This window comes from Phaseolus vulgaris, chromosome 1, assembly GCF_051622355.1.
Source record: "Phaseolus vulgaris cultivar YP4 chromosome 1, ASM5162235v1, whole genome shotgun sequence".
Taxonomy (NCBI): Eukaryota; Viridiplantae; Streptophyta; class Magnoliopsida; order Fabales; family Fabaceae; genus Phaseolus; species Phaseolus vulgaris.
In genome coordinates, this window is record NC_143498.1 from 22570962 (window position 1) to 22597535 (window position 26574).

Sequence of the window (26574 nt, forward strand, 5' to 3'; positions counted from 1 at the left end):
ATAATTAGGTTACGGGTAATTTTTTATAGAATATACCTTGGTGATGTTTGGGTTTACTTTCTTTCTTGTGTAATTCACTCATGTTCGTAGGTTTTCTAGAACTTGACTTGACTTTTCTTCACGCCACTTGTTCACATGCACTATTGACATGATTTAGTTATTTTTTTAGTTTCAACTACTGAGCCAAATTGACCTACCTTGCATTAATTCCACCTGTACGCCCCTTTAAGCCCGACCTTTTTCTTTATGATATTTTAGCTCATTACAAGCCTTGAAAGTGAAAAATCATGGTATGCCTAACCTTAAGGATTACAGGAACTTTGGAATTGTTTTGAGAATTGGCTAGAAAGAAGTGTGGGGATTCGATGATTGCTCAACATGTTCAGTTTTTCAAACAAAAATACTAAGTTTTCCCCTTAATGTAATATTGGGTCAGCCAAAGTTGAATCCCAAAGAAAACATGTTAATTGTTCTTTTCTTCACAAATTAAAGGGGATATTGGAATTGAAACAAGAAATATAAAAAGAAACGTAAAAATGCAATGCAATAAAGTCTAGCCAGAAAATTACAAACATGCAAAATGTAACTACAATAGAACATCATTTACATATATAGTAATAAGTTGGGTTTACAATACATATTTACTTTAATTTTTATACTTTTAAAACACCACAACAAAATAGTGTTGTTTAGAGAAAGAATCATGTTTTACAAGAAATGGTTTGGACTATGTTAAATGTTAACTCCACTACTAAACGCTTTTGGAAAAAAGCAATTAACACAACCTATTATTTGCAAAACCAAATTTACATAAGACTCTTGTTAAAGAAGACTCCATATGAACTGTGGTAAAATAGAAAGTCAAACATTTCTTATCTCCATCCTTTTGGAATTCAATGTTTTATCCTAAATATCAAAGACAATTTGGGAAGATTTGATTCCATAAGTGATGAAGAAATTTTTCTTAGATATATTAAGTGTGATTGCATGATTCGCATGTGCAATGTAGTTATAATCTAGACATGTTAAACATGCAAATCTTTTTTCTCAATTAACATATTTTGAAAACTTTTATTGGAACACTTGATTCAGAATTTAGGATTCTTGGAAAAAAAAAACTAAGATATATTCAAGTATAAAAGAGAGATAGAAAGGTTGCACATGAGATTTTTAGATTGGTTTGAATCAACCGGTTGTATCCGGTATCAATCAACTTTGTATATACTTTGATTTGAATAATACATGATCATATTGAGTTTGAAAAGAGTGTGAATCTTCTTCTTGCTAGAGTTCTTAGCTAGATCTAAGTTCAAGTGGTGGTTGTCTCCTATTGTTTTCCTTTGGTAGTAGCTCCTTAGCTTATCTAAGGCTGAGCTAGAGGTCCCTTGTCATCTTTTTGGTGTTGTTCATAAGCTTTATCCATGTAGGAGCTAGAGGTTGGTAAAAGTTTATCCTAAGTTACATGAACTAGTTGAGTTGGTAAGAACCAATCTCGTCTTTGGTTCATTTCCTTTTTCTTTCATGTTCCTTTCTTGAAATCTTTGAAGAACACAATAGACTCCCCCTCCTTTCCTAAACCAACTATCCATTTGACCAAACCAAGATCTTCATCAAAGAATCAAGTTTCCAAGCAAAGGACACTTAGAAACTTGAACCATAGCTTTCAACATTCTTCATTTTGACCAACCAAACTTCACCCATAATTCAAGCTACCTACACCATTAAGAATCCACAAATTCTTTTCAAACCATTTTGATAAGAATCAACGTATCAATAAAAGTTACAGATTTTGTACAGTAAGCTCACTCATGCACCTCACTAATACTAACTCTCTTTCGCGAACTCCTACTTCTGCTCTATTTGGTGTGTATTTCATTCCAAATACATGCAAGCCAATCATCCAACAACAGAATTCCCTCCATCTAGAGGTTTAATATAAAAATGTTAAATCATGCTACCTGGATTCAAATAGTCATATGAACAATTTTAAATACAAAGTTGGTTAGATAGAAATAGAATTACTTGTACCGTCCCGTACCCGGGCGTTGACTAAGTCAAGGTCAAAGTCAACACCAGGGGTCAAAGTCAACACAAGGCGTTGCCTAGGTGAAGAGACGCTAAGTGCCAGCGTCACCAAGAAGAGGCGTCGCCTAGGTGAGGGCGTCGCCCAACCAGGGCGTCGCCAGATCAAACAGTACTAAAGCAAGGCAATCACAGTGTGGTTCCTCGATACCCATGGGTAGGAAAGACCATGGAGGGAGCAACGCCGTGGGAAGGCCTCAGGTCCCGATAACCCGGGGCAGCGATAAAGAGAAGGAAAAGGTGGCTTCAAGGCCATAGTGATAGCACCGATGTAGGGCAGCCTGACTCGTACCCCTGCCGCCCCAGAGACGCCTTTGGGACAGATACGACTCAAGAGGAAGGTCACGCCCAGGGTAGCCGGGTGCAGGGTACGAGAGAAAGGCAGATACGCTCTCAAAGTAAGTGACTAGATAATTGGGGGCATGAGTTGGCACCCAAAAAGTCACCCCTAGCGCAGTAGCACTCCCAAGCAGGAGGACTCACACGTAGAAACGTCCCCAGATGGGCAGAAACGCCCCCAGATGGGGTCACGGCGTCGTGAGGCCCTCCACGTGTACGACAGCCATGTCAGAATAGAAACACCCTCTAGTCAGGTGCCAAGTAATTAAAGTCATTCAATACAGTTTCCGTTTCGAACATTCAGGTACTATAATGGCTCCCAAGCGTTTCAACGTCTTAAATGCGCTACGTTTTCTAATTAGATACGCTGATTGAGTGCGTTACATTTGTAATTAAAGGCGCGTTAAGGCGCTTTAAATGCTTGGGTAGTTTAAATAGCGCTGGGAATGTTGGAAACAGGGTTGGAACTTTTGGCAAATTTACCAGAACTCTCTAGTTGCTTGCTCGTGCCCTGAGGTTACGCACAAGGGACTGGGGAAAGATCTTTGCCTGAGGGAGAAAACATACACACAATACATAGTTCTTTTACCACCTTCAGAGTGCCATACGCGGTGCTCAGAGACGGAGGTGCACAGTTTTGGTGTTTCTTGCTAGCTGACTTGAGCGTCGGAGTGCAAACGGCCGCCCCTTTTGTCCTCTTTTTTGCAGGAATCCACAGGTAACCAGTGGGAAGGAGTCCCTAGCTGACGGTAGAGGTCGCGCACGAAGACGTCCCGGTCAACTGGACGGAACATTCGGCGCCCACCGTGGGGCCGATATAAAACATCAGTCCCATCACAAGTTCGAGAAAATCTGCAGCAGGATATGGCGGAGTCGAAACTGGAACAGGAACGCATGCAGGCAGATCTCGATGCCTCGCATGAGAGGAATGAAGAGCTCCACCGCGTAAATGAGGAGTTGCGCCAGGGTCTGAGAAATGATCGGGGACGGCATGGCCATGACGAGATGGAGAACCATTCCCCCCCAAGGGAGTTTTCCACTCCCTTCTCGCAGGAGATTCTAGATGCAGTGATCCCGAACACGTTCGCGGGACCCAAGGTGATCTTCACCGGGATGGAGGACCTAGAGACGCACCTTGCTGCATTTCACACACAGATGGTCCTGGTAGGTGGTTCTGACGCCGCCAAGTGCAAGCTCTTTATGAGCACCCTGACTGGGATGGCTATGGACTGGTTCATCAGCCTCCCGGACGGTCATATCACATCTTTCCGCCAATTGTCACGATTGTTCAGGGAACAATACTTAGCAAACAAGGCCCCGCCGCCAGTCTCCTACGATTTGTTTGATGTGAAGCAGTATCAAGGGGAGACCCTTAAGGAATACATCAATCGATTCGGGGCCCAGGTCGTGAAGGTCGGAACGACAGAGGAGCCTATGATCGTGTACGCGTTCGTGAAAGGCGTATGCCCTGGTCCTTTTGGAGAATCCATCATTCGCAACTGCCCTAGGACTTTCGCTGAGCTACGGCGTCGGGCGGTAGAACATATTGCTTCTGAGGGGGAAGTGTGCGTGAAGCGCACCAGCGTCGTACCCTCGCGCCAAAGGGGACCGGCACGAGCTCAACCCGTCAGGGTCAATGAGACCACGACGGGAAGAAAGAAGCCAGATGCGAGACGCCCCTACGAGGCCAGAAAGCCCCAGCCCCGGGGTCCAGCGGGAGGCGATCGCCCGGCCAGAGAAAGAGCGAGGCCGGCGAGGTACAACTTCGTGGTGGAGCTGAAGGATTTGATCGCCGTACCTAACATAGCTGAGAGGCTGAGGCGACCGGCGAAAACTGACAAGGTGTTAGGGTCTCGCAAAGTGATGGCATTTTCATGAAGTTCTTCTTGAATCAATGTAGGGTATGGGGCGGAAGCAATGAATGAGAGTGAGCAAGATCCTCCTAAGAGTGGTGTTGATCTTGTAGGTGCATGATAAGTGTGGGTATTGGGTGGTTCGGCCAGCCCAAGGGAAAAGATGAAGGAATTGAAGTTTAGAGCCTAGGATTCTAGGGAGAAGCAAAGTTGAGCACAAAATGGCAGCATAACTTTACTCACAATAAACTTGGAAAATACATGAGATAGCCTCCCTATTTATAGGCTATTTGGACGTAGGAACTAAGCTAATACATAATGAAATGTAAACCAAATGAAATGCAAAGCCTAGGCCATGTGCCATGACCGGTCACACCTAGCAAGGTTCTAGAATGTTTCCTTCAAATGTGCTTTCTACACTACCCTATCTACTAAGTACCCCTATTGGGCCTTTATGCAACATATACAAGGCTTTCTCTCTTCCATCCGTGGCTTCATCCACTTGTGCTTGTACATGCTTAGCCATTGATCTTGTGAGAGGACCTAGACGGTCTAGTTCCATATCTAGACGCTCCATGGGTAGCTTCCCTTCTTCACGGCCTAGACGCTCATTCCTTGGAGCTAGACGCTCTCCTTGGTCTAGACGCTCTTCATGGTTTGGGCTTTGGCTCCCATGGCTAGATGTGCTTGGCCCTCCTCCATCATCCCCTCCCCCTTGGAAAGGATTTGTCCTCAAATCCAGCTCTTCATCGTCATTGGTACCTACAAATGGAGAAAGATCGATTACATTAAAAGTGTCATGTACTCCATATTCAAGAGGTAGGTCCAATTTATATGCATTGTTGTTGACTCGCTTGAGAACTTGGAAAGGTCCATCTCCTCGGGGACTTAGTTTGGACTTCCTTTGAGTTGGAAATCTATCTTTGCGAAGGTGAAGCCAAACTAAGTCTCCCTCCTCAAAAATTATTTCTCTCTTCCCTTTATTGTTGTATTTTGTGTACTTCTCATTTTGTTGTTGTATTTGGAGTTTAATCTTCTCATGCATTTTCTTTACAAAATCAGCTTTGATTACGCCTTCCTTATGCACAAAATCTTGTGGATTAGGAAGGGGTATCAAATCCATGGGTGTGAGAGGATTAAAGCCATATACTACTTCAAAAGGAGAAGCATTAGTAGTCTTGTGAACTACTCTATTGTAAGCAAATTCAATATGGGGAAGGTACTCATCCCAAGATTTGTGGCTGCCCTTCATGATAGCCCGAAGCATAGTTCCAAGAGATCTATTGACTACTTCGGTTTGTCCATCCGTTTGAGGATGACAAGAAGTTGAAAATTGTAGTCTTGTGCCAAGTTTACCCCAAAGAGTTTTCCAAAAGTGGCTGATAAACTTGGGATCTCTATCGGACACTATACTTCTAGGGAGACCATGGAGTCTCACCACTTCTCTAAAGAAGAGTTTAGAAATATTTTGAGCATCATCTACTTTGTGGCATGGAATAAAATGGGACATTTTGCTAAAACGGTCCACTACCACAAAGATAGAGTCATGGCCTCTTGCAGTCCTAGGAAGTCCTAAAATGAAATCCATGCTAATGTCTTCCCAAGGAGCATTTGCAATCGGCAAAGGGGTGTAGAGTCCATGCGACATTGTTCTAGACTTTGCTTTTAAACATGAGATGCATCTAGAACAATGTCGTTGGACATTTTTCCTCATGTGTGGCCAACAAAATTTTGCTTTTAAAAGATCTAGAGTCTTATCAACTCCAAAGTGGCCCATGAGTCCCCCCTCATGTGATTCTTTGACAAGGAGTTTCCTATGTGTTCCTTGGGGAATGCAAAGTTTTCCCTCTTTAAAAAGATATCCCTCGGACACATAGTAACCTCCTTGCGCTCTATGTAGACATTGGGCATAGATGGATGAGAGTTCTTGATCATCTTGGTAAAGCTCTCTTATGTGGTCAAATCCAAGAATTTGGGCACCCAATTTTGAAAGGAGTGTATGCCGTCTTGAAAGAGCATCGGCCACTATATTGGTGCTTCCTTTCTTGTATTTGATTACATAAGGAAATTGTTCAAGAAATTTCATCCATTTAGCATGTCTCTTGTTGAGCTTGTGTTGGCCCTTTAAATATTTTAAAGACTCGTGATCACTATGGATGACAAATTCTTTGGGCACAAGGTAGTGTTCCCAAGTCTTTAGGGCTCGCACAAGAGCATAGAGCTCTTTGTCATAGGTGGGGTAGTTGAGGGTGGCACCATGGAGTTTTTCACTAAAATAAGCAATGGGGTGTCTACCTTGCAACAAAACCGCACCTATGCCTACCCCCGATGCATCACACTCTATCTCAAAAGTTTTGGAAAAATTTGGAAGAGATAGGATGGGTGCATTGGTGAGTTGAGCTTTTAGCCTTTGAAAGGCTTGCTCATGCTTTTCATTCCAACAAAATGCAACATCTTTTTTAACAAGTTCATTCAAAGGAGATGCTAGGCTAGAAAAATTAGGCACAAACCTTCTATAGAAGCTAGCTAACCCATGAAAACTTCTTACATCACTTACATTTTGTGGAGTTGGCCACTCTCGGATGGCTTTGATTTTTTCGGGATCTACATGCACCCCCTTATTGTTTACTATGAAGCCTAAGAAGACTACATTATCTACACAAAAGGTACACTTATCCCTATTTGCAAAAAGACTATTTTTCCTAAGAACTAGAAGAACTTCCCTAAGGTGACTTAGATGGTCTTCTAGGGTTTTACTATATACTAAAATATCATCAAAGTAAACTACTACATATTTACCTATACAATCCCTCAAGGTGTGATTCATAAGCCTCATGAATGTACTTGGGGCATTAGTAAGCCCAAAGGGCATCACCAACCACTCGTATAATCCAAATTTGGTCTTAAAAGCGGTTTTCCACTCATCACCCTCCTTGATTCGAATTTGGTGATATCCACTTTTAAGATCAATTTTGGAGAATAGAGTTGACCCATGCAATTCATCAAGCATATCATCAAGCCTTGGAATTGGATGCCTATACTTGATGGTGATGTTGTTGATTGCTCGAAAATCACAACACATGTGCCATTTTCCATCTTTTTTTGGCACCAACAAGACAGGTACAGCACAAGAGCTTAGGCTCTTTTGAACCCAACCCTTCTCCAACAAGTCTTGAACTTGTGATTCTATCTCCTTAGTTTCCTCGGGGTTGGTTCTATAAGCAGGCCTATTTGGTAGGCTTGCCCCCGGGATAAAGTCAATTTGATGTTCTATTCCCCTTAGAGGAGGAAGCCCAATTGGTCCCTCTTGTGAGAATAGATCTTCAAATTCACTCAAAAGATTTTCGATTTGAGGAGGTAAATTCATAAGTTCACTACTTGTGGTAGTGCATGTAAGTTCTCCTTTACAAAAGATAAGGCTTGGTTGTTCAACAAGAAGCAAATTTTCAAAAACGTTTTCAAGAGGCTTTTCTTGTTGACCAACCTTGTGGGAAGGAATACTCTTCTCCCACGCCTTCCTATCCCTAAGGATTTTCTCTTTTTCTAGCGCTCTTTTTTTTTTTGTTTTCCTCATCCCTCTTTTGCTTCATTTGTATTTGGTCTTTTACCACTTGAGAATGTGGTAAAGGACTAAGTACAAACTTTTTATACTTATGGGTGAAGGAAATTTCGTTAGTGAGACCATCATGCAAGGTTTTCTTATCAAATTGTCATGGTCTCCCTAATAAAATATGACAAGCTTCCATAGGCACTACATCACATAAAACTTTGTCCTTGTAGTTCCCTATGGAAAACTTGATTTCCACTTGCTTGTCTACATGTAGTTCCCCATTTTCATTAAGCCATTGAAGTTTGTAAGGTTTTGGGTGAGGAACCACTTGTAGCTTAAGCTTTTCAACCATCCTAGCACTACAACAATTACAACTAGATCCACTATCCACAATGAGAGAGCATATGTTTTCTAAAACATTGCATCTTGTATGAAATATGTTCTCTCTTTGTGTTTCAATGGATGTGCTAGGGTGATTGTTGAGGGTTCTCCTAATCATAAGCAATTCTCCCTCTAGTGGAGCTACCCTCTCATCCTCTCCCCCTTCCTCTCTCTCACTAGGCTCATCCTCGCCACTAGTGTACTCATCTACACCTTTAAGAAACATAGTCCTTTGGTTTGGACATTGTGCTTGCACATGCCCCCTACCTTAGCACTTGAAACACTTAACATCTCTAGCTCGGATGGGTGGGGTTGAGGTTTCTTTGGTGAAGGGCTTGGTAGGCTCTTTTGGTTTTTCCTTGGATGTACTACCCTCCCTTCTAAACTCTTTCTTGGGATAAAAGCTAGAATAGGGGCTCACCTTTTGACTTGATGTTTTGCGCAAGTTTTGTTGCTCAACTTTAATGCAAAGTTGAACCAAATCATTCAAGTCTTGATAAGGTAAGAGCTCTACTCTATCTCTTATCTCAAGTGATAGGCCACTAAGGAACCTAGCTATGGTGGTTTCCTCCTCTTCTCTAATGGATGCTCTCATCATGTAGAGCTCCATTTTTTGCCTATACTCTTCCACACTCATGTTCTTTTGTTGGAGTCTTTGGAGCTTGTCCATCAACTCCCTATGGTAGTAGGAAGGTATATGTCGACGTCTTAGGGCTCCCCTAAGGTCATTCCAATATGTAATGGAAGGTTCCCTATGAAGACGTCTTTCTCTTTCGAGAGAGGTCCACCAATACATGGCGTTCCCTTGGAAACTAAGGGTGGCTAAGGGTACCTTACGTTCCTCACTTACCCTATGGCAAGCAAAGAGTTGCTCTACCTTCATCTCCCAATCTAGATATATTTCTACATTTTCTTTACCATGAAAATGAGGTAAGTCTACTCTAGTTTCCCTTGGCACCTCTTGTTCCCTTTGCCTAGTTCTTCTAGGGGGTGGTTGGTAATAATCATTGATTCTACGGCTTCCCTCCCCTAGAGACTCAATACTTTGAGATGCATGAGTAAGCGTTTTTTTTTTATTTTTGTGTTTTTTGTGATTTCTCTTCTTGAGCCTTAGCCAACTCATTGATTTTGTTTTCATTCTCCAATTGTCTAAAAGATATCAATTGTACCGCTTGGGATACTTCTTTTAAAAGAGTTTTCAAAGATTTTACTTCACTTTCTATAGACTTTGGAGAGTGAGAAGAAGAAGACATGGCTAAAACTTTGTGTATATAGGCGTTTTACTTTGAGAAAGTTTAGGAAAGTTAAAGAAGGTAGTTTTCCAGGTAAGGAAGGTGAGTCACAAAGGACTACTTAAGTACCAAGCCTTTTCCTTGCCAAAAACTATCCTCCAATATCTTCACACAAGACTTCCTCTTAGTGAAACACTTAGAACACAAATAAGTTGAGAAATAAATGCAAGAAAACAATGTAAGCTATCTATGCAACAAAACTAGTCGGTTTAACACAAATTTAAACAAAACTAACCATGCAAAGCGTAGCTATGAAAGCAAAAGAAAAGCAATTACAAACAAGTAACAATTACTAATCAAGAATGCTATACTATTCGGCCCTAGGTAAGGCTTCTTGGACACTTTGAGCCCTTGAAGACACACTCACCGTCTAAAACGTAATTAACAAGGTAATTAACAATAAACCAAGTTGCAAAGGAAATAAGAGAACTCCCTTTGTTGATCCTCTTTTTGGTTAGTGCACTTCTTTGTTGTCTTTGCTTGTTGATCTTCCTAGTGTTTGTAGTGTTTTTCAAGAATGCTTGTTTCGGCTTTGGCCTTGTCTTCTCCTTAGAATGATGGTCTTTAATTCTCCAATTTCCAGCACCTAGCAAAGGGCTAAACCTTAACCAAGTCAAGTTCCCATTCACATAAGCACCAAAGAAGAATAAATTCCAGCACCAAAATTAGAGGTCAAAGAACAAAAGCAAGAAACAAATTTAATTGAATAAAACAGTACCACCAAAAGGATTTAGATGATGACAACTAGAAAGAGAGTCAAGAAATTAAAGCAAACAAATAAAGGTACTCAATTAAAGGTTGGCACACAAAAGAATTCCTAAAGAAAAGCACTAGATTAGATGACCAAATAAAAAAAAACAGCACCACTGGAAAATGTTGTGGGCCAGAAAACGTGTTTGTTCCCCAATTTATGCTGAGCTGTATTTTTAAAATTTGACTCTAAAATTTGATATGCAAGATATTCAGGATCTTATCTAAAATCTGGCTTTGGAATCACTCAAAACGCATGCACCATTTTTTTTTAATAAATTTTGCAATTTTGGTGTTCGGTTAGGCCAGCTGGAGCGCCTCAGATTTGCACTCTGATTTTAAAAGATTTATCATTTTTTTCTGTTGCTTCTTTTGACCTAATTCTTTTTTTGTCCTTTCTATAACACTTTAAACTTGCATTTTCCAGAGAATCAAAATTTTCCTATGAGTGAAAATATTTTTCTGGGTTAAAACAGCCAAAACAGAGAAGGTGAAAACAGGGGAATCTGAAAACTGGAAACAAAAACAGCAAGATACCAAAGTTTAGACACAATGGAAATTTGTGAAATAGAATTGTGTAGAATCTAAACACAATATGAACTCAAACTAAAATTAAAAAGGCACCAAAGGAGCAAAGAACAGCAGATTCAAACAATTAAAGAGACCCAAAATCAAGAAACAATCAAGCCAAATAAAAGGACTACTATGAATTGTTGACAATATGGATGAACATGACTTGACAAAACATGTATAGATTCAGAAAATTAAAGACTCAAAGCATAATATGAACCAAATAATGAAAGCAATAAAGACTCAAAAGCCTAAAAGAAAATAGCAACTCAAAGGTGTATGGAATCCTATCACAAATTGCACAAGAACTTGTTCAAGATCAATTGAACAAGAGTGCTTCGGTTGGATCTTCCACAAAGCACACTAAACAAATTAAAATGTAAAAAAGCAGCAAGACAAGTATGGAAATTAAATGACAATATGAAATAAAGAAGAACTAAAATTGGAAAGACCAAGAGCTACTCATCTTGAAGAACCAAAGCTCATGATACCAAATGATGGCATTTTCATGAAGTTCTTCTTGAATCAATGTAGGGTATGGGGCGGAAGCAATGAATGAGATTGAGCAAGATCCTCCTAAGAGTGGTGTTGATCTTGTAGGTGCATGATAAGTGTGGGTATTGGGTGGTTCGGCCAGCCCAAGAGAAAAGATGAAGGAATTGAAGTTTAGAGCCTAGGATTCTAGGGAGAAGCAAAGTTGAGCACAAAATGGCAGCATAACTTTACTCACAATAAACTTGGAAAATACATGAGATAGCCTCCTTATTTATAGGCTATTTGGACGTAGGAACTAAGCTAATACATAATGAAATGTAAACCAAATGAAATGCAAAGCCTAGGCCATGTGCCATGACCGGTCACACCTAGCAAGGTTCTAGAATGTTTCCTTCAAATGTGCTTTCTACACTACCCTATCTACTAAGTACCCCTATTGGGCCTTTATGCAACATATACAAGGCTTTCTCTCTTCCATCCGTGGCTTCATCCACTTGTGCTTGTACATGCTTAGCCATTGATCTTGTGAGAGGACCTAGACGGTCTAGTTCCATATCTAGACGCTCCATGGGTAGCTTCCCTTCTTCACGGCCTAGACGCTCATTCCTTGGAGCTAAACGCTCTCCTTGGTTTAGACGCTCTTCATGGTTTGGGCTTTGGCTCCCATGGCTAGATGTGCTTGGCCCTCCTCCATCACAAAGACTCTTGGTGCGAATTCCACGAGGCTTTCGGGCACCACATTGATAAATGCCTGTCGTTGGGTTACCAGCTAGATGAGCTGGTGAGGATTGGGTTTTTGAAGGATTATGTCGCAGAGCCCACGACGACCGCCACCTCGCCGCAGCAGGCGGAAGAACCAGCACACGAGATGCCTGTGCTTGGCGAGGTCCACACCATTGCTGGAGGTTTTTCCGGCAGGGGACCCACCGCCTCCCAGCGGAAGAAATACGCGAGGGGGGTCAATTCAATCGAAGAGAGACTCTCGGGGGAGCCATGGGAGTCGGATCTCGTGTTCACGAGAGGAGATCTCCGAGATGTGGTACCCCACGACAACAACCCCGTTGTCATCTCAGTCGTCACAGCCGGGAGGAAGGTGCACAGGGTGCTTGTCGACCAGGGAAGTTCGGCGGACGTCATGTTCTTGTCGACCTTTAATAAGTTACGGTTGTCCCCCGACCTGTTGAGGCCCTACACGGGGTGCCTGTACGGGTTTGCGGATAACCAGGTGGAAGTCCGGGGTTACCTGGAGTTGAGGACTACGTTCACGGATGGAGAGGCCTCCCGTACCGAGAGCATCCGGTACCTGGTCGTGAACGCCAACTCCGCCTACAATATTTTGCTGGGCAGGCCGGCGTTTAAACCGTTTGAATGCGGTGTCCTCCACGCGCCACATGAAGATGAAGCTGCCGGACCTCAGTGGCCAGGTGATAGTCATCAGGTCAGACCAGGAGGAGGCAAGGAAATGTTATGAGAACAGCCTGAAAACGAAGAGAGGCGTGTTCATGGTATATGAACGTCCGTCGATCGCGGACACGACGATGATTGAGGCGACGCCCGCTGGGTCGACGCCTAAGGAGGCCATACCGGCGAGGGCGACGCCCGAAGCAGATGCACCAATGGAGGAAGGCCCTGAGGACGCAGCGCCCGTGGAAGAGGCGGCGCCCGTCGAGGATGACAACAGGGAATAGCCAGCGGCTAACGCCGTAGAAAGGGAGATTGGCGGCAAGACATTCAAGTTAGGAAGTTCACTGAGCCCGGAAGAACAGGAAGGGGTGGCAGAAGTGATTTCGCGCCACCTGGATGCCTTCGCATGGTCCGCCTCCGATATGTCCGGCATCGACCCCGATTTCCTGTGTCACCACCTCAGCATGGACGCCACGGTCCGCCCCGTGCGCCAGAGAAAGAGAAAGTTCAATGAGGAGCGACAGCAGGTGGTGAAGGACGAAACGCAGAAGCTGTTGGATGCTGGCCACATCAGGGAGATTCAATACCCTGAGTGGCTTGCCAACGTCGTCTTGGTGAAAAAGGCGAATGGAAAATGGAGGATGTGCGTGGACTTCACGGACCTGAATAAGGCGTGCCCAAAGGACTCGTACTCGCTGCCCAGCATCGACGCCTTGGTAGACAGTGCGTCCAGCAGCAAGGTGCTGAGTTTCCTGGACGCCTTCTCAGGGTACAACCAGATCAAGATGCACCCAAGAGATGAGAACAAAACTGCATTCATGACTAAGACTTGCAGTTACTGCTATAAGGTGATGCCTTTTGGGCTGAAAAACGCGGGCGCCACGTACTAGAGGTTAATGGACAAGGTCCTGGCGCCCATGCTCGGGAGGAATGTGTACGCCTATGTAGACGACATGGTGGTGGCGTCGCAGGATAGGGCGCAGCACATGGCAGATCTGGAGGAGTTATTCGTCAGAATATCCAAGTATCGCCTCAAGTTAAACCCTGAGAAGTGTGTTTTCGGGGTAGAGGCCGGTAAATTCTTGGGTTTTATGCTCACAGAAAGGGGGATAAAGGCGAACCCCGACAAATGCGCGGCGATTATCGCCATGCGAAGCCCGACGTCGGTAAAGGAGGTGCAACAGCTGACAGGGCGGATGGCGGCGCTCTCGAGGTTTGTTTCCGCCGGGGGAGAGAAGGGGCATCCATATTTCCAGTGCCTCAAGAGAAACAGTCGCTTTGCATGGACTGATGAATGCGAAGCGGCTTTCATTAAGCTAAAGGAGTACCTGGCAACGCCACCGGTCCTCTGCAAACCGGTAGCGGGCGTGCCCCTCCGGTTATATTTTACTGTAACGGAGCGGGCTATCAGTTCTGTGTTAGTCCAGGAGCAGGACCAGAGTTAGAAGCCCATCTATTTTGTAAGCAAGGCATTACAAGGAGCGGAGACGAGATACCAAGCGCTGGAGAAGGCGGCGCTAGCGGTAATGTTTTCTGCCAGGAGGCTCCGTCATTACTTCCACAACTTCACGGTGGTGGTGATGACAAACCTCCCTATACAGAAGGTGCTGCAGAAGCCTGATGTGGCGGGAAGAATGGTGCGCTGGGCGGTGGAACTGTCAGAATTCGACATCCAGTATGAGCCTAGAGGATCCATCAAAGGGCAGGTGTACGCAGATTTTATAGCGAAACTTTCGCCCGGAGGTGAGCAAGAGGTGGAAGTGGGCTCGCAGTGGCTGCTCTCGATTGATGGCTCTTCCAACCAACAAGGGAGCGGAGCGGGAATAGTCTTGGAGGGACCCGACGGCATACTGATTGAGCAGGCCCTGCGTTTCGCCTTCAAGGCGAGTAACAATCAGGCGGAGTATGAAGCCCTAATAGCAGGAATGCTCCTGGCCAAGGAGATGGGCGCGCAGAACCTCCTGGTGAAAAGCGACTCCCAGCTGATTACGGGGCAAGTGTCGGGTGAGTTCCAGGCGAAGGACCCACAGATGGCGGCGTATCTGAAATACGTCCAGTTGTTGAAGGGAGCATTCAACGCTCTTGAGCTGATACATGTCCCGAGGGAGCAGAATGCCAGAGCTGACCTGCTTGCAAAGCTGGCCAGCTCAGGCAAGGGGGGTAGACAGAGGACAGTGATCCAAGAGACTCTCAAAGCTCTGCGTAGATTCGTGGAAGACAACAGGGTGGATGTCCTCCGGATTTATACAACAAGGGGAAGGCCGAGGAGTCATTTCTCTTTGACCCAAGATACGCAGAGGGCGCCCCGCATCAGCACGTACGCGGATGTGCCCGAGGGAGAGCAGATGCAGGTATGCGTTTTGACCGAGGGAGACACCTGGATGACGCCCTACAAGCGATACCTGGCGAATGGGGCTCTCCCAGTAGAGCCTGAAGAGGGTAAAAAGGTCAAAAGAAACGCCGCAAGGTATACCCTGGTGGATGGGGTGTTGTTCAGGCACGGTTTCACTCACCCTATCCTAACATGCGTAAGTGGCGACGAGTGCACCAGGATAATGGCGGAGCTACACGAAGGCATCTGCGGGAGCCACGTAGGGGGAAGGTCCCTAGCCTCCAAAGTAATACGCGCAGGTTTTTTCTGGCCAACAGTAAAAGAGGACTGCGCACGACACGCCCGGCGGTGCAGACAATGCCAAAAGCACGCCGACTGGCACAAGGCGCCGCCAGAAGAATTGCGGTCCATATACAGCCCGTGGCCTTTCCATACATGGGGAATTGACATCCTGGGCCCGTTCCCACTGGCAATCAGGCAGATGAAGTATTTGATCGTCGCCATTGAATACTTCACCAAGTGGATAGAGGCAGAGCCCGTAGCACAGATCACTGCGCACAAGGTACAGCATTTTGTGTGGAAGAACATCGTGTGTCGCTTTGGCGTACCTAGGCGCTTGATATCCGATAACGGGACCCAGTTTGCCAGTCAGCAGTTGAGAAATCTATGCGCTGAGGTAGGAATCAAACAAGTGTTCGCATCGGTTGAACACCCCCAGACCAACGGACAAGTGGAGTCAGCAAACAGAGTTCTGCTGAGGGGGTTAAAAAGAAGGCTAGAGAAAGCCAAAGGGGCGTGGGCGAAAGAGGTACCAAGGATCGTATGGGCATACCACACCACGCCCCAATCCTCTACTATGGAGACGCCTTTCAGTTTGGTGTACGGGTCGGACGCGATGATTCCGGTAGAAATACATGAAAGCTCACCACGTTTTCAAAACTTCGTGGTGGAAGAATCCAATGAAGAGAGGCGGGTAAACCTGGATCTACTAGACGAGGCCAGGGAAGAAGCCAGAATAAAAGCTGAAGCGATGAAGAGAAGAGTAGAGCGGTAATATAGCTCTAAGGTAAAGTCGCGACAGTTTCAGATCGGCGACCTAGTGATGAGGAAAGCTCACCCATACGAGCTGGAGAATAAGTTGTCTCCCAAGTGGACCGGACCCTTCAGAGTTACTGAGGCTAAGGGCAACGGTTCGTACAGCCTAGAGACTTTGGATGGAGGTCCTATCCCGCGCAGCTGGAATGCAGCCAACTTAAAATTTTATTTCAGTTGACTTATGTAAGCAGTTATGTAACAATTTAGTTGAAGGGGACGCTCTTTTTCCCTCTCGGGGGTTTTTTAATGAGGTCACCCAAATAAAAGGTAAAACCAGTTTGAGAAAAAGAAGTGCCTTGGTTTTCAGCCTTTATCTTTCTCCGTTTGAAGTAATGTGATGCGTCGCCAAGAAAGAAGGCGTCGCCTAGGTCAAGGCGTCGCCAAGAAAGAAGGCGTCACCTAGGCGAAGGCGTCGCCAAGAAAGAAGGCGTCGCCCAGGTGAAGGCGTCGCCTAGATGAAGGCAGGCGCCGTTGAGGAACATGACGAAGGAAAAGCGCACAATATGCGAAACGTATGCAGAGTAAAGCGACGTTGCAAAAAAATCAAGTATAATATAGAAAAGTTGATGTTACAAGCAATGTTCGATACAATGGGAGTAGCGCAAATAGGGCAAATATTACAACTCATGCAAATCACAAAAGAGCCACTTTTCAGGGGCCATCGGAGTCAGCACTGGAGGAAGACGAAGCCCTGATCCCAGCCTGCAGAGCTTGAGTAAGTCGCGTCCTCCTCTCTTGGTTTATTTTCGAACCTGCACCAAGGGAGATAAATGTGTCAGAGACACCATGAAGCAAGACATGCACAGTTAGAAAGCAATAAAGGCCGAAGTTTCTAGGCAGTGACTCTTACATATGTACTTTTCGAGAGTTCCAGCGTTGAACTCCAAGCTGATCAAAGTGGCAGAGTCAAAACCTCCCGCCTCAGCAAGAATCCGGCAAGCTATTTGATCACTTGGAGCCAGATTCTTGAAGGGTTTGGTTTTGAGGGCCCTCGTCTCTCTCACCCAGTACAGCGGAAACCCATCCAGAGCGTCGGGAACAAGGTCAGTGCAGCAGATCTTGAAGAACCGGCCTTTCCACCCGGTGAACGAGTTTTGGAAGGGTGTGAGGAGAACTCTCCCGGGAACGTTACTGAGAGTTACCCAAAGGTTGTGCCTCTGCCTCTTCACCTCAAAGAAGTGAAGAAAGAGGTCAACCGAGGGCGCACAACCCAGAAACTCGAAGAGGATGTCGAAGGCTTTGACAAAGGCCCAGCTGTTGGGGTATAACTGTGCCGGAGCGACATTGATCTCCGTCAGCAGTTCCTTCTCGAACCGGGAGAAAGGTAGGCGCACGCCGATGGTCTTGAAAACCACCTGGTACAGGTAAAAGAAGGGGACCCCTTCGTTGGCCCGTTCGTCTCCACATACTAGCTCCCCTAGAGTGCAAGGGAGCACAGCGATGTCGTCGTCATGCCTCCTCACGAAGGCCCAGTGATCATAGGAACATGAATCCCCTTTGTGTTCCCTTATGGCCCTGGTAGCGAGTAAGCATGAACATTCGTCAAGAAGTTCACTCGAAGCCCAAGGGTACAAGTCCTTGGGATTGACCCTGGGGGAAGCAGCATGAGAAGACATTCTTTAACAAGATCAGGGATTGTCAAGGGCGTATGGCCCGCCGGAAATGCAAGAGTCGAGCGAGGGGAGCGAATGCTGGAAGAACCCTTCGTCGGAAGAGAAAGGGTGCAAGAAGAAAGGGTGCAAGAAGAGAGAGTGTAAGTAGGTTACGAAGAGTGCAGAAATGATGAGAACGGTTTCAGAGTTTGAAGGGTTAAATAAAGCGGTTAGAGCGCCAAACGACGCGAATGGATGCACCGCACGATCGAGCCACATGGCAGAAGATGAAAGGATGGCCCTGGCACCGCTGGTTAAACTTAGAAGACGTCGTATCAACAGAATACCCAGTGGTACGATGCGCCGTCGAAAGTGGATCAAGGGCACAGTAGGAATCAGGATCAAATCGAATGACTGAACGTCCCATCAGCCATACAAGGAGAGCCACGTAGATCAAGTCGAATGACTGAACGTCCCATCAGCCATACAAGAAGCGCCACGTGGATGGCACGGGCAAAACCTTGAGCTCTTCGCTGTCCTCAAGCGTCGACCAAGGCCAAGGCCAAAGTCAATGTCAAGGTAAAGATAACGCCCAAGGCGTCGCCTGTAAGGACGCAAAGGGCGACGCCAGCGTGAGACGTCGCGGGCGTCGCCAACCAAAATATCAGCAGGGTCGCCTCCCCGATACCCACAGGTAGGAAAGACTGTGGAGGGAGACGAAATCGAAGAGGGCAAAGGTAGTTACTGGCGTCGCCTCCCCGAGACCCACAAGTAGGAAAGACTGTGGAGGGAGGCGGGACCACCAAAACGCCAGCGAATCACTGGCAGGGCGTTCCCCGATACCTATGGGAAGGAAAGACCATGGAGGGAACGACCCCCTCTCAAAGCACTCGGCGTTTCAGACACCCGAGGACGATACGGTGCTGCTTTAGCAGGCCTCTCCTTAGGCGTGGGCGTCGGGCGTTAGGGATAAAGGGAAGGACCGTTTGGGTGTTAGAAACACCCCGTGGACGATAGGCTCCATTAGGTGAGCCTCTCCATGGGCATGGGCATTGGCGCGTGACCTTTCCCAGGCCTACAAGGCCGCCCAACGAAGTGAAAGAAGCGAGTATAATACAAACAAAACAACCGAAGCACGCGAAGGCAAAGAATGAGGATAAGATCACACATGCAGAATTCTGTGTCGCGAGGACACGAAAGTAATCATAACAAAATTCCAGAGTTGTAGCAAGAGTGCAAATGATTCAAAGAGTTACAAATTTGTTAGAGAAGGTTAAAACAAGTATAAAGGAATGGGCTGATGATCGAGGGGGACGGCTCAATCGTCTATCTCCAAGGGCACGACCTTTCCAACAATGTGGTGAGTGGAATCGCAGCTGGAAATGTCAATCCCCAGATTCGTGCAGACTGCTTGAGCCAAAGCTTCGTGGAATCCCTCCTCGAAAGTACCCGCCATCTCCTGGATGAGGGCCTTTTTGTCCTTCTCTAGCTCCTCAATGGCGGCATCCCCAGAGGCTACCTGCTTCTCCAAAGCCTCCTTTTCCACGCGAAGCCGACTGACCTCGACCTGTAGTTTGTCGTAGTCAGCCTGGAGAAGGCCCATAGCCTTGGCCTGGGTGGCCATTTCCCCCTCCATCCGCTCCATCTCGTCAACCTGCTCACAGCAACGGTCCTTCAAGTCCTTTTGAACTTCTGCATCAGCTTTGACCAATTCTTGAAGGCCCGTTAACTGAACTTGGAGGGCGACTTCCCGAGTATAAAAGTCAGCCTGGAGCTCCAATGCCTCTGCCAGTTGTCTCTCAGCTTCTGCTTTGGACTCTTGCGCCTGCTTCAGGGAGGTTTGGTAAGTTTCGTTCTGGCATCCCAGGGTTTTCTTCTCCTCCTCCAGAGCAGTTACCTTTGTTTCCAAGGCCTGGAGAGTTTGAGTTTGCAGGACAGCATTCCTGGCCTGGGCGCGCCATTCAAGGGCCACCGCCAAGAAGGCCCCCAAGTAGAAAGGCATGCCTTCCTTCCTGTCGGTGCCCTCTGGCATAGTCCCGCCACTGAAGCTCCTCATCAGATGCATGATTGGAGGAGGGATGGCGATGAGATCGGGGGCGGCAGCGGCAGCGACGGGAGCAGGGGAAGCAGAGACTTCTACCGGTGGCGGGGGCGGGGCAGACTCGGCGCCTTCACCCCCTTCCTCTTGGACTGTTGTGGGTGGAAGTGAAGTCGCGCTTGGAGGGTCATCCATGAAGGGATTCCCTCCCTGGGGCGACGCCTCTAGCAGAAGAGGAACCCGCACAGATTTTCTCCTCTTGAAGGGTGCCACACCTTCCGAGTCCTCATCATCCGATAAAATTTCCAAGACCCGTTTCCCTTTGTCAAGGGGTGTTGGAGCCGGAGATGAGGCTGCGGCTAGGGGAACGGCGGTGATGGGTGGAGGAGAGCTGGGAGTCTGAAGTGCGTCGGGGCTATGTGGAGATGACGGAGATGAGCTTAGGGGAGCTTCGGCAGTGATCGGAGGTGGCGGTGACAGAGTTGGTGGGGGGATCGGAGCAGCAGCAGGGGCGGAGGAGGCGCTCGCCTTGGCGACACGAGCCTCCTTCATTGCTTTCGCCAGCATCATTCTTTTAGAGGCATTCATCACCGATCCTACACCAAAACAGACCAAACAGCAGAAATTAGGGCCAAATCAACTATGCAAAATTACAAAACGCCTAGAGGCGTGAGATGCAAGTAACATGGCACCATGAGAAACAGGGGAGGAAGCAGTGGGAACAAACACCCGGTAGCAGGGTGTTCACAGCAAAGGGGACGAGGGAAAAGTCTCCATACCAAAGTATGTTGTCAGGGCGTCAGCATTGTATTCGCTAGCAACAAGCTTCAAAGTATCAAAAACGATCCCCAGCCCAGCCAAGGCCTTGCTTACTTCCCTGTCAGCAGGAGATAGCTCTTCCAGGGCTTTGGCCCTAAGCAGCTTAGGGCGCTCCGTCCAATAGAGGGGAAAGTCGTCCAAGGTTGTGGGGTCGTGCTTGGCACTGCACACTCTAAAGAATTTCCCCTTCCAGTTTTTGTAAGAGTTTTGGAAGAGGGAGAGGAGGATTCTGCCCGCGATCCCGGAAAAGCTTACCCAGAAGCTTTTCCCCTGCTTTTTCACCTCAAAGAAATGCAGGAAAACGTCTACGGAAGGGAGGATGCCCAGGTGTCCGCAAAGAATTTGAAAACCCCTTACAAATGCCCAGCTGTTGGGGTGGAGCTGGGCGGGGGCGGTATTAATTTCGGTGAGGAGTTCTCTTTCAAAGGGGGTGAGGGGAAGACGCACTCCTACGCGTTTGAACACGGTCTGGTACATGAAGAAGAAGGGTTTCCCCTTTCTAGGTCTGTCGTCCAAACAAACAGGTTCCCCAGGCCTGCCGGGACGGACGGATATGTGGGCGTCGTGAGTGCGGCAGAAAGCGTTAAAGTTGTACAAATGGGGATCCCCACGGTGAGCTTCCAGGTCCTGGAAGGTAGTGAGGCTGGTACACTCGTTCAAGAGCTCGTCGGGGGCCCATGGGTAGTAGGCTTTGTAGTTGGACTTGGGGGTCTTTAGGGAGGAATCAGGCTCCGCGTTCGTGCGCGTCATGGTGTAAATAAATAGCTGGAGAAAGAAGAGAGGAAAAAGGTTTTAACAAGTGTAGCCATGACAGGAAGGGGAGTGAACCCCAGGAAACATCACCCACGCGAGAAAACCCAAAAAGAAGGAGAAGGGAACAGAGAAGGAAGGAGAAGCGGAAGAACGCAGTAATGCATGAATGTCAACAGTCCCAGGCAGTTCAATAGATCATACAATGCGACGAAAGGGAAGAGTCGTGAGTATTCGAAAATCATACCTTTGCTATCGAAGTGAAGGCGGAAGAAGAGCACGGGAAGGAGAGAACAGCAATTGCAGAGAAAAGGGGTTTGAAGACGACGAACAGTGCAGAGACGCGGAGGGAATGAATGTAACAGTGGGGTGAGCGCGGGGTTTGGGGGTAACTTAAACGTTACATTTTGCAACCCAAGAGGCGCTAACTAAGAGCCGTGAGATCATGCCACGTGTCAAAGGATCAATCGCCCAAGAGAAACGCAAGGGTCTCTAGAGGCTGGCCGTGCGATGGGCTACGTGGCACGCGATCAAGGGTAGCCCCAAAAGGTGTTATCATCCCCGTTTCAGAGGATGTCCAATCAGTCATTAAGAGCGCTCCTATGGTTCAGAGAGCGTCACGTCAATAATTCGAGAATTGTTGAGTCAGCAGGGAGCGACACGTCATCAGGATGGCACGTGGACGGCGTGGGTGAGGCCTTAGTCTTTACGCTGAAGACAAGTCTTCGGCTTAAGACTGGGGGGCTTGTGTACCGTCCCGTACCCGGGCGTTGACTAAGTCAAGGTCAAAGTCAACACCAGGGGTCAAAGTCAACACAAGGCGTTGCCTAGGTGAAGAGACGCTAAGTGCCAGCGTCACCAAGAAGAGGCGTCGCCAAGGCAAGGCGTCGCCTAGGTGAAGGCGTCGCCCAACCAGGGCGTCGCCAGATCAAACAGTACTAAAGCAAGGCAATCACAATGTGGTTCCCCGATACCCATGGGTAGGAAAGACCATGGAGGGAGCAACGCCGTGGGAAGGCCTCAGGTCCCGATAACCCGGGGCAGCGATAAAGAGAAGGAAAAGGTGGCTTCAAGGCCATAGTGATAGCACCGGTGTAGGGCAGCCTGACTCGTATCCCTGCCGCCCCAGAGACGCCTTTGGGACAGATACGACTCAAGAGGAAGGTCACGCCCAGGGTAGCCGGGTGCAGGGTACGAGAGAAAGGCAGATACGCTCTCAAAGTAAGTGACTAGATAATTGGGGGCATGAGTTGGCACCCAAAAAGTCACCCCTAGCGCAGTAGCACTCCCAAGCAGGAGGACTCACACGTAGAAACGTCCCCAGATGGGCAGAAACGCCCCCAGATGGGGTCACGGCGTCGTGAGGCCCTCCACGTGTACGACAGCCATGTCAGAATAGAAACACCCTCTAGTTAGGTGCCAGGTAATTAAAGTCATTCAATACAGTTTTCGTTTCGAACATTCAGGTACTATAATGGCTCCCAAGCGTTTCAACGTCTTAAATGCGCTACGTTTTCTAATTAGATACGCTGATTGAGTGCGTTACATTTGTAATTAAAGGCGCGTTAAGGCGCTTTAAATGCTTGGGTAGTTTAAATAGCGCTGGGAATGTTGGAAACAGGGTTGGAACTTTTGGCAAATTTACCAGAACTCTCTAGTTGCTTGCTCGTGCCCTGAGGTTACGCACAAGGGACTGGGGAAAGATCTTTGCCTGAGGGAGAAAACATACACACAATACACAGTTCTTTTACCACCTTCAGAGTGCCATACGCGGTGCTCAGAGACGGAGGTGCACAGTTTTGGTGTTTCTTGCTAGCTGACTTGAGCGTCGGAGGGCAAACGGCCGCTAGGGCGCCCCTTTTGTCCTCTTTTTTGCAGGAATCCACAGGTAACCAGTGGGAAGGAGTCCCTAGCTGACGGTAGAGGTCGCGCACGAAGACGTCAACTCAAGGTCAGTACTTAGATTTACGTGCAACTTCATTAGTTAATTAATTTATTTCGTCGATGTATTAACTTCATTTGGGTTAATTTTACTTCTGAAGTAGATTGTATAATAAGATGACCAACAAGCAACTATCAATTCACATTTTTCTCTGTAACCTAAACAATCACAACGGTGGTTTGAGTTTCTAGCTGCAGTGGAATTTATAACAAATTCATGAAAATACATAGAAGCACCTGAGTTCAGCTCTAGTATTAATACCACCACCAAGGTTAACCAGTAGTAAAGAAGCAATTAAATTTAGATCCCTAAAAATTTTAACTGAAAAGTCTTCAATCCTATAAAAATTAACGAACTTTGGTAGTCTATGAATTGCACTAACCTTGCAGCTCTTGCTTATGATGAGGAAATTGATGTCTGGCTATGCACCCGCATGCCATCCACCTCTTTGGGGTAATCAAAATGGAATTTGAGGTATGCTGCTGACCAATAAGTATCATTGGACCTCGTCTTAATCCCATAAAGAAAAACCTCGTTCTCTTGTTACCCTTCTGATCTCAGGTTGGCGAAGAAAATATTTTTCCCTATCAAATTTACTGGGTATGTCCTTCACTATATTTTTAAGACTACCATTTTCAAGTTGATTAGATTCTAATCCTGTCACCTGGTCCTCCTTTGCCTGTTTCCCAGAAACCCATGCCTGAAGCATTTCTTCCGTCTTTGGTTCAGGAAGGAAGCCTTTCTCTTGCATCTCTGCATAATATCTGTATGCTTCTTCTAGTTTTCCATTTAGAAAGAGCCCATGAATCAGAACTATATATGAACTACGATCATGGCTGAGTCCATCTTCCCTCATTGCATCCCATATCTTAAATACATCATCAAACTGGCACCAGCGGCAAAACTTTCTTATCAACATTATATAAGTCTCATTGGTTGGGTAGCATCCCAACTCTCTCATTTTGTCCAAGAGCTCAAATACTTCTTCCTTGGTCCTTAACATACGGAAGAAAGCATGAAAAGTTTGAATTGTTGGGGATAGGCTCCGCTCCAACATCTCATCAAAAAGTTGTTTAGCTTCATCAACTTTGCGAGCTTTACAAAGAGGTTTGATCAAGGAGTTGTATGTAACAACATTCGGAATAATGTTGTTGTCCTCCATTTTTTCAATAAGATTGGCAGCTTCTTTCACAAGCCTACCCTTTGCTAGAGCATAAATTACTGCATTATAAACTTTCCTGTCGGGAGTGATCTTCCTATTCTTCATTTCGTCAAACATCCTAAGCACCTTGTAAAGTGTAGAAGATTTTGAATAGCAAGATATGATACTTCCATAAGAGACAACATCGTGTTTGATTCCTCTCTTGCTCATCTCCTTCCATATTCTTTCTGCCTGACTAGTGCTAACAATCAAATTACACCATCCATTCAGAACTATGTTAAAGCTTTTAATGTCAAATGGGAATACATTTTTGTTGCAGAACAGTAAGTTCTCAGCATCCTGCACATTCTTATACCGGCAAAGGGCAGAAAGAAGGCTTTGAAATTCCTCTAGCCCAATTTGAAAGTTAAACCGTTTATAAGCATAGAAAGTATTGATAGCCCTTGCAACATCATGTATAGCACAGTATCTCCTGATCATGATCAACAGTGTCTGTGGAGTGACAAAAGATGGACCAGTTCTACCTCCTCTCATTTCCTCAATTAAGGTCCAAGCAGTATCAAACTTCCTCATTTTGCCAAGAATGGAGATCATAGAATGATACTCCCGAACCGAATGAGCATACCCGGGCTGCTTGCCAGCCCATAAGAAAAATGTGAAAGCCGCTTCCCAATCATTGCGAGTTTTTGAAATGACCTCCACAACCAACTCTTGTGATAGCGCCACACTGCAATGCTCAAGCTTCTGCTTAATGTCAGATGCTCCAGAACCCATCTCATGCATTATATCCAAAATGGTTTTAACATCTTGGGCAAGATCATCATCTCTTAAATGTAACTTACTACAATTGGTACCATTCTTATCTTTATTCGTGCCATGACCATCATCGTACTCATCATCTTCATCCCCTTCCCCATCATCGTCATCACTCAAGACCTCATGTGCAGGGCCATCAGTTGACTCACCACGGCTTCTGGTTGAAGATGAAGTAGAAAAGGGACTGACAGATAAACCAAAATTTGGCGGAGCTAAAACTGTTTCATACCTAAAAAGGTTAAAGAAATTGAAGGCATCTCCCATAAGGGGTTGTTCTACCATATGAATACGATTAACAACTACTGAGTTATGGTTGACACGTAATAGCGCAACAGAGAGAAGAGATAATTTAGATCCTATTCTGCTCATGACTGACAAATAAGCAATGCACACTTCAATCTATCGAAACTGGACAAGCGCCATAATATTATGACCCAAATTTCTTGGGCTAACTCTGAGTGAAAGATGTTTGTGAAAAGTACTAAAAGAAACTAAAAAACTAAAAGCAAAGGTGAACTGTTACAAATCTAAAGCAGTGTGCAGTGGTGTCCACTGGAAGGCAGGTTCTATTTTATAAAATGTTTTAGAGAAACAAATTTCCTACAACAGACACTGAGCACAGCAAACTCGAGGGCTCTACCCCATACTATATTTTGACCCTTATATTTATATTAAACCCATATTTTTCTTTCCCCCATTCTTCTTCCATATCTGCACCACCCCTTTCAAAAAAAAATCTTTCATTCGTGAGTGCTAAAGCCCTCTAAAACTACATTGGCCACCATCGTCAACAATTATGTTGTAGTGTTAATGTGGTTTTTTGAATCTGAAAATACATTGTACATTCTGGACTTTATTGTATATTCTGGATTGTATATTTTAAATCTATTTCTGGATACAAAAATATATTTATGCATAATTTTAAATTTATAAATATATTTTAAATTTTTTATTCTGAAATATATTTATGGATCTCAAAACTCATTCTACAATACATAGTACAAAATGTATTTATTTTATTTTTTTGAATAGTCATTATTTATTATTATTATTAGATAGATTATTGTCGCAAACGAAAACTACAGATACCAATGACATTGGTCCATAGGAGGGAGGAATAGGAAACAAGTTATTTTAAGTAAATTTTTAACTAATCAAAATGAATTAATAAATTACTTTTATTCAATCATTTAAATTGGATATCTATCCATTTTGTCAGCTTTATCTGATATAATATTTTCTTTTACACCAAATCCAAACTAAGGTTAATGTATTGAGTTTTGCCAGAATAAAAAATTTAAAATAAAATAAC

General features: G+C 45.6%; 1 protein-coding gene across 3 annotated transcripts; it reads right to left on the reverse strand.

Annotated features, from left to right (window-relative positions):
* Window positions 1-1168: 1168 nt before the first annotated feature.
* On the reverse strand, window positions 1169-25806 carry LOC137813723 (pentatricopeptide repeat-containing protein At5g15010, mitochondrial). Of its 3 annotated transcripts, XM_068616130.2 has the most exons (3): window positions 23667-25774; window positions 1815-1922; window positions 1189-1713 (listed from the first exon to the last, which is right to left on the reverse strand). In XM_068616130.2, the coding sequence occupies exon 1, from the start codon at window positions 25629-25631 to the stop codon at window positions 23796-23798; it is 1836 nt and encodes a 611-aa protein (XP_068472231.1). In that variant the 5' UTR covers window positions 25632-25774; the 3' UTR covers window positions 1189-1713; window positions 1815-1922; window positions 23667-23795. The 3 variants fall into 3 exon arrangements, with proteins under 3 accessions (XP_068472230.1, XP_068472231.1, XP_068472232.1); XM_068616129.1 differs by having other exon boundaries at window positions 1169-1922; window positions 23667-25785; XM_068616131.1 differs by lacking the exons at window positions 1189-1713; window positions 1815-1922 and adding an exon at window positions 9287-10094 and having other exon boundaries at window positions 23667-25806.
* Between the last annotated feature and the right edge of the window lie 768 nt (window positions 25807-26574).

Bases quoted from the DNA above. Each gene is read 5' to 3' on its own strand.
- LOC137813723 (XM_068616129.1), bottom strand. From the start codon at position 25,631: ATGAGCAGAATAGGATCTAAATTATCTCTTCTCTCTGTTGCGCTATTA.